Source organism: Pyrus communis, chromosome 1 (genome assembly GCF_041283825.1).
Source record: "Pyrus communis isolate YQ-2024b chromosome 1, ASM4128382v1, whole genome shotgun sequence".
Taxonomy (NCBI): Eukaryota; Viridiplantae; Streptophyta; class Magnoliopsida; order Rosales; family Rosaceae; genus Pyrus; species Pyrus communis.
This window is the reverse complement of record NC_142565.1, coordinates 8,505,644-8,520,116: the sequence shown is the minus strand read 5'-3', so window position 1 is coordinate 8,520,116 and position 14,473 is coordinate 8,505,644. Positions and strand designations below refer to the sequence as shown.

The following is a 14,473-nucleotide window of genomic DNA, read 5'->3' as shown; positions in this document are numbered from 1 at the left end:
ATATCCGCAATGGGTGACATACGCATTCTAGGGGTGATCATGTTTGGTATATCTGCGATGGGTGATCACTACCTACCTAGGTTTATGAGGATTAGTTGTACTTGGTACATTTTGATAGGCTACCATCTTTTAGTTGGATTATGTTGAGTGGTATGGAATCCCCACTCTTGTGCATTTCCATAAAGTTAGTCTTGAACCCTAGATTCGAGTGAATGAGAACTACTCACAGAAGACATTGTGTTTATAAATTAGATTTATCATGTTATTACTTGGAATCAAGATAGGGAATTATGTAGAATTCCTTGATTAAATTTCGTGAATTGATATGTGATCTTGTTGATTGATTAACGTAGTTAAATGTTAATATTGTGCATCTTTGATTCATGGAATTGATTAATTGGAGTGATTGTGGAATAATGTTGGATATGATTGTTATTATTATGATCAGATTAGTTGATCAATGTGGCTAAAGAATAATATTGTGCTTCGTTGGTTCTTTGATATGTTACATGCTATGGATTGCGGTATTATGTTGAAACATAGTGATTTATATGACAGATGAAATGGAAATCTTGAATGTCTTGTGGGTTTGTTATGTAGCCCTGAATCTAGTAATTTCATGTTTGTCAAGTTCTAATAATTGATTGAGAAATGCTATGCTTTTCTGTTTGAACGTCCTATGATAAACATCGGAGTTTAATGAATGGTGAACTACGAATGTCTTGATCCCGTCTGAGGGTACGTAGGCAGTCTAAAGAGGAGGTTAGATACAGCCTGATGTTTACGAAAAATTATTACGCAATTGGACCTTGGGTGGTGTTTTGTCCATGTCTCGGAGGCGGAGCATGATAGATGTACGGGTACATGGTGACGTCACGTGTCGATCCTAGACGTGTGTCGGGTTCGGGGCGTGACAAACCTGCTAGGCTTGGCGCGAGTGAGCGTCCTTGCCTAGCAGGTGAATTTCTCTTGTTGTTTCTCACTCTCACATGTGGGCTCCACCGCTAACCTTGGCCTAAATCTTGGTGGGAATCTAGCTTTTTTTTTTTTAATTTTAAGACTTAACCCCATTTTAGAACAAGGGTTGGAATAGAATGGAGGAGGAATAGAAGGGAAAATTTAGAACTTACTTCAAGGGTTGGAGTCGGTCTTATATAACAAAGTCAAATTTCATGCACGACTTAATTAGTGGGTCATACGTAGAAGATTCACACATTAACAATCACGTAGAGTTAAGAGGACTCATTCACTTATCACGTGGGGCCAAGAAACTCACCATCACATGGCAGTACGAGTCTACTCTCTGGCTCTAATACCATGTCAAATTATCAAAGAGACGAGTCAAATACCCACTTTCAATAACATCAATATTATCTCTAACTTGTTAACCGACATGTGTAAAATTTTATTGCAAAAAAATTCTCAATATTCGTTAGAGTGAAATTATTTAAATTTTTCTTTTTCTCTACCACCCCCGATGTGGAATATTTTAACATATAGTACCACAAATCATGAGTCAATCTTTGTACAAGGGGCCTCCCTTTGCTTTGCAGACTATCGGTGCGTTTGGATTAAAAAAATAAACATAAAGTATGTACGAAACACAAAATATTTGAAGTGATATATGTTATTTCTCTTGTTTTAACTAACATAAAAATATATATAATTATTTACATGAAAAATGAAACTTGAAACTTAAGAATCACATAGTCCAAATTTAAAATTCGTCCTAAATATGTGTAGTATACAAAAATTCCAACTTATCATGGTCATCACCACAATCTGACCGCTACTTCCATTGACATGGCACCCGCAGCCAGATCCGGCTTTCAGCACCAAAATTTTGGGGGCCCCTAAAAATATTTTTTATTGAATATGGTAAGATATAAAATAATATTATATGAAATAAAATACTAATCAAATAAAAAAACATATATATAAAAATCTAATGGACCCAAAAGTCATAAGGCTACCGGCCTAAAATTTGTACGGAATTATATAAAAGGAATTTTAACGAAAGGCTCACGGTACTGTTCACTTTAACGAAAAACTATATTTTTACACTAAAAGGTCAATCATGTTACTATTTACTTTACCCTTTATTTTGTCATTATCATTAAAACTTAAAGTTTTCAAACTATTTTCATTAATTTTCCTTTATATAAAATTATAATTAAAAAAACTATGTTGGCAAAGATAATCAATTTAAAGGGGAGAACCCCACCGAGGCAAACAATTCATGTTAGAGACTCAGAGTCCACTTTTCTTCTCAGTTCTCTCATGCCAAAGTCTCATCGCTGTTTCTCACTTTTCTTCTTACACACCAGAGTCCCTAATGTCAGAATCCCAGATGTCATCGCCAGTGTCCCACTCTACTTCCATTCTCTCTTTGTCCCATTGTTATTTTTCCCACAAATTATTAAACCCTAATTTATAAATTCATGAAATTGAAGAGAAACTTCTGAATCATAAAGACAATTCAACTGATCAGAGTGATGTAGACTTCGATTAAAGTAAGATATATACTAATTTAAGTATATTGACTTGGAATTTGAAGATTTGGGTATTTTTCATCTATAATGATTTTTTTTTTTAAGATGTCTTATAAGACGGGCCCCTTTTATGAATTTCGTATAAGGTCCCGGAAATCTTAGAGACGGTCCTGCCCACAACCACCACTACAACCGCTACCACCACCGTAACTTTTTACCACACATGACTACAACTCATTTACATGTATGTAGATACCTCCATCAAGACACCGGCCCGGCATTTCTCCTCCTCGTTCTGATATCTGCGCTGACCTTCGACAATGGAGTCGAGTCAGACTTCAAGTACGTTTTTTGAGAAACCAACAATCTTCGTATTTTGCATGCGAGCGTGTACTTGGATTCACTCATCTTACCATACTATACCGGTATTGATGCTGTAGTGTCGTCAACCTTTTTCCGGTGAGCATGCATTTCGCTTGTGTTGTAAAGAAGTTTCGATTGTCGGAAGAACGTTGATATCCTACCGGGGATGGTCGCTGACCACCTTTTCGGAGGATACCATGCCGGGTTGCAGGAGCGAGAACTGGAAAGTCCACATGGATTAGGTCGTTGCTCGAGTGTTCGAATTGGAACTTGATAATCGCAGATTGTGTCGATCTAACCACAAACTCCCCGCCGGAGAGATTGGAGTTGCGAGTTGCTGGTTTCGGAGGCATCTTCGTTCTGGTTTGCTTTCGTGTAAATAGAGAAGCAAAGTAAGACAGCAGTTGTTTGCAACGCAAGCAAAGTAGAAATGAGACAATGGTGGGAAGTAAACATATATTTTCAGGAACCGTGCACCAAGCATGAGAATCTTCTTTCCAAAATTTAATACAGAATTCACCACAAGTCATTGGAATTGAACAGCACAAAATTGATCTTGAAACTAAAACAATGGTCCCGGCTGATGTACTTCTTGCCGTGCAGTAGCGACTCTTAAACTGTAACGCTTGTGTTTCCAGCAATGATAAACTCGAGCAATATTCCAAAGCAAATCACAAGAAAAATCTCCTTCTGCTAGTGTCCATTTCCGGCTATAAAACAAATGGGTAGGAAGAAAAAATGCACCAAACAGTGAGTACGAGACATGAGGGGAAAATTTTATTAATAACAAAAAGAAATGACTCCAATATACGACATGAATTGATTGGTAAATGTCAAACTGAGTACCTTGTGAACCCACTCATATTCCCCGCCTTTATTATCGAAGGTCCCATGCTGCAGACTAATTAGTTTAAGGGTGAAACGAGGGCCACACTCCTGTGAGTTTAAGATGGAAAGAGTGTTATGATTAACTATAAATGCTCTCGACAAGATACGTATTCAATTGCTTCTAAGTATATAAAGATGGACCTTATTAAACCCCATCATTTTATCCTATTGGACTACATGGTATGGAGGCCATGTGTCACTAATTCTTTTTTATTTTCATTTTGTGAACCACACTGGTCACAGAGTAAAGGACCACAACAAAGCACGAAAAATACTTCAAGTAGTTTAGTAAGGCCTGAGGCCAAACAAATCAAAATGTATAAAAAGAAATACAAAAGAAGAAAAGATGAACTGAGAGACACCAACCTGTAGGCGGGCAATCACTTTCCCTTTAGGTCCGCTTTCAGCATTCGCATCCTTGGTCTTTCTACCTTTGGACTCTATCTGTTTAGTCTCTTTTTCTTCAAAGATATACCTGAAAACATGCAAGTGAAATGTATTCATTAGTAAACGGAAGCTTCATAAGAAAGAGAAAATAAGTAAAAGATGTTAATATTACAACTTATAAATGTCAAAGAAGCACACCGATGATGCCGGAAGAATATAAAATCTCTCTGGTTGTGAAAAGTTACAACTCGCCGACCACGGAAGTTTGGTTCTTGTGGGAAAAGTGACTGTATTAATCTGAAAAAAGCAGGTCGATATAAAAACCATTAGAAAGCGAGAGGTTGATTCACATCAAACTTGCAGAGATATCAAAAGGCTATAAAGAAAACTGTACAGGCAGAAGAATACAAAACTAGATGCACTCATTTTAATTAAGACTATGTACGACGATGTGTGTTCAAATCTAAAAGTACAAAAATACATAGCATATAATTTTGGGAACATTTACACAAGATAAGAACACAACCTTCCAATACGATGACCAAGGCGTGTTGTAAAGTTGTTTAATACAAGCTCAGGCTCATGACTGGTTGGATTTCCATGATTCTGCAGGTATATCAAATAAACAATAAGAAAACAAAAGAAATATACATGTGTACACACGCACATGCGTGCATGCACACAACACACAGAGAACTCCTTCATAAATCACATTCTAATAGTGAGACTATAAACTGTAGGATTTGTTGTTGGAGTGTATATAAGTTTCTAAGTTTATATGTATCCTATTTTTAAACTCAACTTTCGAGAAAGAAGCAGCTAAAAACCCTTCAGTGTAGCATGTGTAAAGCAAAGTGGCTAGCATCAAAGGTTAGTGTTGAGATATGAAAAAGAGAATGTGACCAACCTTGATATCCTTGCGTAAAACAAGCTTTGAGAGCTTGAAATGGGCAGTAGGTCCAGCAGGTAAGCCAATTACTAGGAGCGCATCTACAAAATTATTACAATAGCCGACGGTTAGACATATTAACAAAGGACACGAAGTGGAAGATAACACTCCAGAGACTTTTCTAACAATCTAAAATTTTTTTCATCAGAAACAAAGCTTGAGGGAGCACTAGTACAACAATACTATAGAACCCTTCAGAAAGAGACAGAACCAACCTGGTTCCCTGCGATTCGTGTGAACAACAATTAGAGAAGTGAAATCTTTCTTATTTGCGTACTCTACAATCTGCAACCAAAGTCAGAAAACAATCAAAACATACACATATAAATTGTTCGAATTTAACGATCAACATATTGAAAAGAGGAGGGGGAAGAGTGGGGGAGGGGGGCTTCCAAAGGAAAGCACCTTTTTCAAGTCATATGTTCCTCTTTTATAGAAGGTTGCATTTGGGATCACAGAAAGTAGTTCCTTTATAAACTCAGGCCCCCTCTGCAGACCCGAAACACGAAAAATAGTAAACAAAATATAACCTAAACAAAGAATTCCCCAACCACATCAAATTCGGAATGCTGTAAAAAATCAGGGGAGTTGAAATGTACATACAGAAGAATTGAAACGGCAAGTGGTGATTAATATCTTTGGATTCGATTCGCGCTTTAAAATTGAACTGAATTCATCGGCATCATTTCCAGCAAACAGCTGCAATCCAACACACAACACAAAGCCGAAATTAACCAAACCATCATTCAATTTTCCACGCATAAAAAACAAATCTTTTGACATTTGCTACATTGTAAGCCAGTCAAGCACAATCAAAGGGTGCAAAAACGAACCTCTTCGTCGTCGGGCTTACAAACAGTCTCATCGACTTCCCTGGTGTTCTCAATTGTCTTCGGGATCTTCTTTGCCGGGGGCTACAGAGCTCAATTAACAACACTAATTAGCTAATCAAACCAAAGTTAAACATCAATTAACAATTAAAATACCAATTTATCAGTTCATAAATTCATAAATTCACAATTGGCATAATTACCTCCTCGCCGAGCTCGAGAGCGCGCTTCTCAGCAGCGTCACGGGCCTTGGCCTTCTTGCGCTTCTCGAGCTTCTTCTGCTGCTTGAGCTTGGCGTGGACCGCCGACCTCTTCTCCTTGTTCTTTATCATCGACGGCAGAATATCCATCTTCCTCTCCGGCGGTGGTTCTTCTCCTCCTCCATCGCTTTCGCTTCGCTTCCTCCTGTTATTATCGCCTCCCATTTTCGCAATTGCTCAATCGAGATACCGCAGGACCGCAGGTAGCTGATAGCTGATCACCTTCTTCAATCTCGCGTTAGGGTTTTTGCTCGGCCACAGTAATAGCCACTAGGGTTTATCTAGTTATTGCCTGCTCCTCCCCGCACCGTATTTCGCTCGTGTTTCTAACTTTTCACCTTTTAAACCAGTAATTTGCCATTTTATTTTACTTTTGTTTTGGATAATGTGAGGTAAATTAAATTTTCAAACCAATAAATTTGTTACGAATATAAATAAGTATATTAATCAATACTAATAATAATTATTAACCACCACGTTATTTAGTTTATAAAATTTGATATAAAAATTTAATATCACTAGCATTAAAGTTAAAAATGACTATCAATTTTTACTTTGCACTTTTATTTTACCCAATTTATACCTCCAATAAATAGCTAATTATTTTCTCAACATCCAGATTTTTAAATTTTCATCTATTTTTTTGTCCATATTTATTATGTGAATAACATATGAGCCACTTAAAAAGTAACAATGAAAATTTTATAGCAATTAGATAAGTCGTTGTACAAGGATTGATAGATGAGGGAGAATTAGGTTTCTAGCAGTGAGTTTTAGTAAGGCAAAAAGTTTTATTTGCCCTCGACAAAAATTGGAATAAAATACATGACTGTTGTAGGCATAATTTACTGAACAATTAAGGATGCCAGAGAGAGAGAAGGGTGTGGCATAGATAGAGAGAAAGAGAGAGATATGTAATTGAGATGTGTTCCATTCCACCCATCGTGCCATTATTTATGGTAGTAGGATAGGTAAAAACCTTTCCATTTAATATACTCCTAATAGGAATGTAAGATACATTCTCATATCTACTAGGATTTACACAATCACATTCCTATTTTAAATATGACTGCAACACTCCCCCTTGAGTGTGTAAATGCTCAACAAACCATCGCATCAGATTCTTTAGTAGATAAGGTAGAATAGTTGATGAAGTAATTGGCACAACAGGTGATCGCGAGTCTCAAATTTACTTTGAAGTATGCATTTGTAAAAACTCACAAAAACCTTGCTATGGTAAAACCCAAGGAATGGGGAAAACCCATAGACTAAGGAGAAAAGTAAGAAAAATATGCATAATGTCTAAAACGCTCGTCAAACTAGACGAAGGTAGTGAACTCAACGGAGTATGATCGTCTTGGGATGGGTGCCTCATTAAAACCTAGTTAGGTATCAAAAACCCAGTGGGAAAAATGTTCCTAATCGTAGGGAAAAAGAGTGCATTAAGATCATGTAAGTATGCTTTAAGATACTCCCCTTGAATTAGACATAACTTCTAAATAAGAGAACTACAAACGATTCAACTCAGATAATTTACGCATACCTATTCCTTGGACGAGCTTCTAAAATGTAGATTTGGGCAATGACTTGGTGAAGAGATCGGCCAAGTTGTCTTGGGAATGGATTGCATGACTTCAATCTCCTGATGCTTTGTTGATGTAGATGTAGACGCAATATGTCTTGGCATTGACTTCGTTGATGTATCATGGCTTGGTCAGGTTCATACATGCGGCATAATCTTCATGGATCGTCGTCGGGACTCAACGATGGATGAAAACACAGCAAGTACTTCGAAATTCTCATCAAGAACTCCTAACCATGTCTCACTTGTGGCGTAGTGAAGTGAGGTGAGTTTTGGAACGATTCGAAGATTTTGCAACTAATGTCATATCGTGGACCTCCAAGATATTGCGATATCACTAACAGTAAAGACATAACCATTTGGGGATTTTGCCTTGTGCGGGTTTGATAAGTAACCAGCGTGAGCATAACAAAAAAGCAAGCATCATTCCGAGGATCAAGGGGGTTGGATCCCCTGAGATACGTTGGGATTTGCCCATGTAGTACCTTCAGTGTACATCTTTAATACCAATTAAGTGGATGCGTGTAGGCACATTGCTGCATCTTTACCAATAGATCAACAGCGAAGGAGATGTCCTATCTAAATACAATGAGTTAAGTACAACGAAGCGCAAAGTTGAACTTTAGATATGGAATTTCAGATTCCATAACCTCTTCACGATCTCATGTGCATATAACATATGGACGATCAAAGGTATACTTAAAAGTAATACATTCGGGGTGTAGTTCGACTGGTAGACCAAAATACTGTCAGAACAATGCTTGAACTTCAGGTCAAAGCATAGAGGAGTTTTCCCAAGATCCTTCATCTCAAATTCCATCTTTAGGTGCGATGCAGTTTTCTCAAGCTCTTCCAGAGTTTTAGTGAGATTCGTGTCAACGATATAAACTATAACTCTAGCAATTTGGCATAAGACTTCATAGTTTAACATGCAAAGGCATAATTCATCCCTGACTGATCAAATAATCACGTAGACAGGTATACCACATCTGTCGAATTTTTCAATCCATAAGTGGACGCCTCAAAATGAGTTAGGAGGGTGTTCCGTGGTTTTGGAACTATTTGAACCAGTCCATGTAATTCTTCGGGAACTTACATGTAAATCTCCGTATCTATATCCCCATGGAGAAAACACTAACCACATTTCATAATGCTACTATTCATCATAGGATGTTTGAGAGAAACCTTGTGCAGTAAGGCGTGCATCATATCGCATTATTTCATTCATCGTAACGTTGTCACTTAATCAAACGAACAAGGTTCGATATCGTCGCTTTTCATTTATGTCGATAGCTACCATATAAGTGAAAACATCATCGATGATAATCTCATTTCAATTCCATTTAGCTCATCCAAACTAGTATACTGGACCAAGAACTTTAAATCTCGGGAGAAATCCAGATTAATCTCATGAGATGGAAATGATTTGAGACAACGATCAAGTTTAGATTCATTGTTGTGTCATGTCCTTTTCTTCTAGGGAAGTGAATCATACGAACTGAGTGATCTGTCGTGCGCCAGGCCAAGACAGATTGATTGGCTATCCGCTGGTGTACGGGACCGTCCAACAAAGGCGACCAAACTGTCCAACAGAGGCGGCACGTACGTCTATCCTTGCAGACATGTTTGCAGCTAGTATATGATCTCGTCACTTTAGCTAGAACAGAGGAATGCGTATGGAGCAACATTTTGAAATCTAGAATTCACCGCACTTACTTATCATACATGTGCGGTACAGGGATCTAGATGAGACATAGTGGGTAACGTCCACGCAAATTCGCGCCGTTCTATAGGAACGTTGAAGTTCTTATCTCCCCCTAACGGTGGGAAGACTGTCTCATTAAAGTGACAACCCGCAAATGAGCGGTAAAGAGATCGCATGCAAGGGCTCTAAGAGGTCTAGTGTGAAGGAGAATCATGATCGACAAAAGATACACATCCTTTGTTGAGGACCCATGGTGGTACGTTGCGGTGGCGCAACTTGGCACATGGAATGCACACCCAAATACGTAAATACTAAAATCGTTAGGTTCGTACCTAGTAACCAACTGCAACGTCATATAGGTTGGGTGGCAATAGGCCTCAAGGCAGACCAACATAACTGCGTACAAAGATTGTATAGCCCTAGGTAGAAACCGAAAACTTGGTATGGTAACCAAAAATCGGGCGATCATTTTAAATTGCGCTTTATGATCACTAGGCGAGGCTATTTGAGATAAACATGGGAATTCGATGTTCAATTAGAAACCCAAAACGACATGGAATACTTTAGCGAAAACCTTCGATATAAACTCTCCGACATTATCCAGTCTCCTGGACCTTAAGGGATAAGTAGGGTGGTGAACCCATAATCGGCCATGAGGTTTAGCAGCAATGTTTGTGGACAAACATGTGACTAGTTTGTTGATTCATCAACCAAAACCATAAGTATTTATATGGTCCGTATTTTGGTTGGATTAGTCCACATATATTCCCTTGAATCCACTATGAAAAGAGAGTCGTGTCGTATCTTTGCGAGGAATGATATAGAAAATCAATTTCCCCAATGAGCATGCTTGGCAAAGTGTGCTTGTAGGCACCATATCCTTACTTCAGATAAGAAGATGCATTGTAGCATCAGTGTTTGACCTGAATGTCCCAAAAGGTCGTGCCAAAACAAGTAAACGGCTCAATCACAAGGTTCTAGGCCAGCCACATGTGGTGTATTCCCAGTTGGGAGACAACCCATTAGCTCCAAATCAAAGATTCAGGCTCATTTTTGGAGGTGATGCAAAGATATTTCACTCTATTTTCTTCAATGGTTTCATTTATGATCATTGTCATCTCGAATATCCTTAAAAATTCAACGTCAAGGAGAATTTAAGGTCCCTTAAATGGTGATGCAGTACCATTCATACAACGAGGAGTGTGCCAATGCTCTTAATCAGGTTGGATAGACCTGAAGTTGTTGTTAGAGATGTGATTTAGGTGTAAAGTTAGTGTGCGTAGTACGCATTCATCCAGACAACTAACTTTCCCACATTCCAACCTAATCACGTGTTTAATTGAATCAGTCACGTGTATTAAGAAATATGATTCAATTAACTCATATTCAAAGACAATATCAATAAGATTATCCATAAGTAAAACATACACCAAACTTGAATCCAAGAACATGGAAAAATGTTCACAAAGTAAATGGTTTACTAAGGGATTCGGCCAACAAGGCCATCCATGTCAAAATTTTGCTTTTCCAATGATGTTTGGTGGAGCAAAATTATTCTCGCATATTGACTACTAGAATGGTACTTCTCAACAACATTGGTAGGGGCACGAACAGGTGCATAACCAATGATCTATTCCATCAAGACGGAAGTAGATTCTGCAGGGTTGAGGTTTGGGAATACTATCCCTTATTCTTGAAGTTTTAGGTCTTAGGTACCAAGGATCATGCTTCGGGCATGATGTCACACCTTGGTAGGCCCTGATTCTACCATATATTGTAAAAACAAACTTGAAATTGGATTGTGAGAGAATATGTCATTCGGTGTATCCCTGCCGAAGTAGTGCATCACCATTCGGTAGGCTTTGACCAAACTAGTTGAGCTATTCGGTAGACTCCAACCGAATTGGGTCCATACATTTCTCTCACGAGTGTGGTAGTAATCAGATCCGAGAATTTGGTAAACTTCCACTATCTACACTTCTTGCTTTAGGAGCGAGTTAGAAACATGGAATGACAAGAAAAGTATTCTCTAGTCAAAATTCGATCGGATTTATAAACTTTAGAATTGTACTCATTCATGGACATAATCATGGTGTGCTTCAGGCAATGTCTTTCATGATTAAACGGTTCGTAGGAGTGAGCCAAAGAGCCATGGAATCCTCATTCAGGAGTTATTTCCATTTGTAATGCTTTGAGCATAAGTCTTCGAATGAAGATCATGACGGAGGCTTATTCAGCTCTTCCATGCCATTATTGGCTTCAATGGTTTCTCAGCTTCTTGATAGTCAAGTGGAGATTCACGTCTTGTATCCCACATAAAGTCTAATAGAAACGTCCAAATCAGGAAAATCGAACTTGTTACAGTTCGACAATCCACTGAATTGGAGGGAACTAGATTGTGATTGGTGTTATGGGAATGAATCATCCATAAGCATCAAAGTTAGAACATTCGAGTTCTATGACATGGTTTTTCATGAAAAACATCAGGTTTTCATGGGTATATTGTTTTATGAAAACTTCGAGTTTCAAATGCACTAAATTTGAAACTAAAGGTTCAATTTAGTTTTATGAACAATTAGTTCATAATGAGAGGTTCTTGTAAGAAACACAGAATGCAATATGTTGATTTAAGTATAGTGGATTTGAGTTTCTTCGGGAAGTCAAGTGTGAGAACTTCGTTAAAAATAAATTATTGAATCGTTAATGTCCAAAAGTGATCTTCAGGTCAATAATTTTGGATTCATTATCAGATTAATGGACTGCAGGTCACTTTTAATTAATTCAATAAATCAGGACCATTCGGAGTTGATTGTAGAAGAAAATTAATATTAACATACGGGTTAAAGTGATTTAGAATGCTAAAATAATAGCATGTGGGTCGAAAATATTGCCCCAAAAATAATTGGGCTCAAATTGGGTGCTTTGAGTAAAAAGCAGAGCCCCAAAAATAATCTCGGGAGTGGACTGCAGGCCACGGGGGTGTGGTAGAAAACCCCAGCCGCAGCTGAGTTTCAATTTTTGGCACGGTAGCAGGCTTCAAACCCAGCCAATTGGGCTGCAGGAAGCGGGCTGGGGGTGCGAGCACGAAGCCCAGCGCAAAGGCTAGCTTCAGTTTGGGTTCGGGACAAGCCCAGTCGCTTGGGCTGCCGTGGAGGACAAAGGCCGGGATACGGGAGCCCAGCCAGCAAACCTGTGGTTTTGGACCTAGGGCTTCTGGCCCATGCAAGTTTCAACCCAGGCCGAGGCCTGGTTGTGGTACGGTATGGAGCTGCTGGCCCAAAAAGGGCTGCGCAGGTGGTCCAAAGGCATCAGGATGATGCCATCCCATGGTAGTGATGAAAAATATACCCAATTTTTTGAACCTAGGGTTTAGAAAACTCTAAATATGCTTGTAATTTATTTTGTATACATTGACTCATATATTCCACATAACAATTTAATTGTGCGATACATGAAACAAATATATATATTGACAAATATATGAACATATACAATATATATATCTGAAGGAAAATGTAAACATAGGGGGGTTCATGCATCATGGGGAATGTTTTCATGTTTCATAGACGTTTCAAATATCTTCCTTTATTTTAAGCGTACTTGATTAGTAGAAAACGACAAAAACCTTTGAATTTGTAGAAGATCCTTCTCGGAAAGCCGAAATTGTATATCCAATGCGTTATATTACGTTCAACAAAGAAAAAATAAGTTGAATCAATAGCATGTAGATAAATTTAATAATATAGTAAATTAATCATAAAAAGAATGATTAAAATGTAATACTCCCTTGATTGAAGATCAAACCCTCTTTAGCGCAATGTCAAAAGCGTGCTGATAACATGTTGTAGGCATAATTTATTGAACAATTAAGGAGGCCAGAGAGGGGTGCGGCATAGATAGAGAGAAAGAAAGATATGTGTAATTGAGGTGTGTTCTATTCCACCCATCGTGCCATTATTTATAGTAGTAGGATAAGTAAAAACCTTTCTCTTTAGGATTACAACTCTTAATAGGTAATCTACTCCTAATAGGAATGTAAGATACATTTCCATATCTACTAGGATTTACAGAATCACATTCTTATTCTAAATATGAGTGCAACAATAACTAATTTAATGTAGGCATAATTGGATATAAGTCCACTTTTGTAAAGCCATTATTAAGGTTAGTCCAATTTTGTGTTATTGTTTTATTTTTTTAATTTTTTTTAATTTTTGAGTACATCGATATTTTTACACTAAAGGTAGGGAGAGTTCGGCTAAGTCATACAATGAGCAGCCTAATTTGGTATCGAATTCGCCATCCACGAGATTCAAACCTAAAACCTCTCACTTCAGTGAAGAGAAATACCACCAGACTGTAATTTTGTGTTATTGTTGAAATAGATCCAATGACTGAGACTCCGTGTCAGCTTATTTTTATTTTGTACCAAATTTACTCCTTATGCTATAAATTGCAGTAAGTACAGACAAGGTTCTAAAAAATGATAGTCGAACAACGGGTTAAGGCTTGGCGCCTAGACGGCTTGGTGAAGCTTAGGCAGACTAGGCGGATTTAAGTAAATTTATTATATATTGTATATAAATAAGTGTCTGCATATACATAAAAAAATATATAATTTCATTGGGATACATAAACTGCTAAATGGAAGGACACATAGATTACAACGTGTTGGAACATAATGAAAACATGGAGAAACAAGCATATAATATGTGTTCATCTAAATATTCAACAAGTATCTAACAATTTATTGAAAAAATAGAATGCAAAAGGGAAGTTATCTATTTTCTAAGTGAGAGTCGCGACCTTGGCGGATGTCTTGGTGGGCTAGACCGGTGCCAAGGCTGTCTAGATGGGTGCCTAATGTCTAGGTGCCCTTTCTTAATTTTCAAACGCCTAAAGATTATTCAAGACGGTGGCTAGCAGCCTAACGCCTAGCTAGGGCCTAGGCGACACTAGGCGGAGGTTCTTAGAATAGTGCGTACACATAATCCCCTAATTATAGGATTATTTGTAG

At 37.9% G+C, this 14,473-nt stretch overlaps 1 protein-coding gene and 1 pseudogene across 1 annotated transcript; one reads left to right on the top strand and one right to left on the bottom strand.

Annotated features, from left to right (window-relative positions):
* The first annotated feature begins 2,715 nt into the window (after positions 1–2,715).
* LOC148699091 (uncharacterized) lies at positions 2,716–3,363 on the top strand (annotated as a pseudogene).
* On the bottom strand, positions 3,295–6,480 carry LOC137720893 (uncharacterized). Its single transcript, XM_068460014.2, has 11 exons — positions 6,113–6,480; positions 5,913–5,993; positions 5,683–5,778; positions 5,485–5,568; positions 5,295–5,364; positions 5,038–5,120; positions 4,657–4,736; positions 4,329–4,427; positions 4,110–4,218; positions 3,702–3,791; positions 3,295–3,565 (listed from the first exon to the last, which is right to left on the bottom strand). Exons 1-11 carry the CDS (start codon positions 6,332–6,334, stop codon positions 3,527–3,529), a joined length of 1,053 nt encoding a protein of 350 aa, XP_068316115.2. The 5' UTR covers positions 6,335–6,480; the 3' UTR covers positions 3,295–3,526.
* Positions 6,481–14,473: the final 7,993 nt, after the last annotated feature.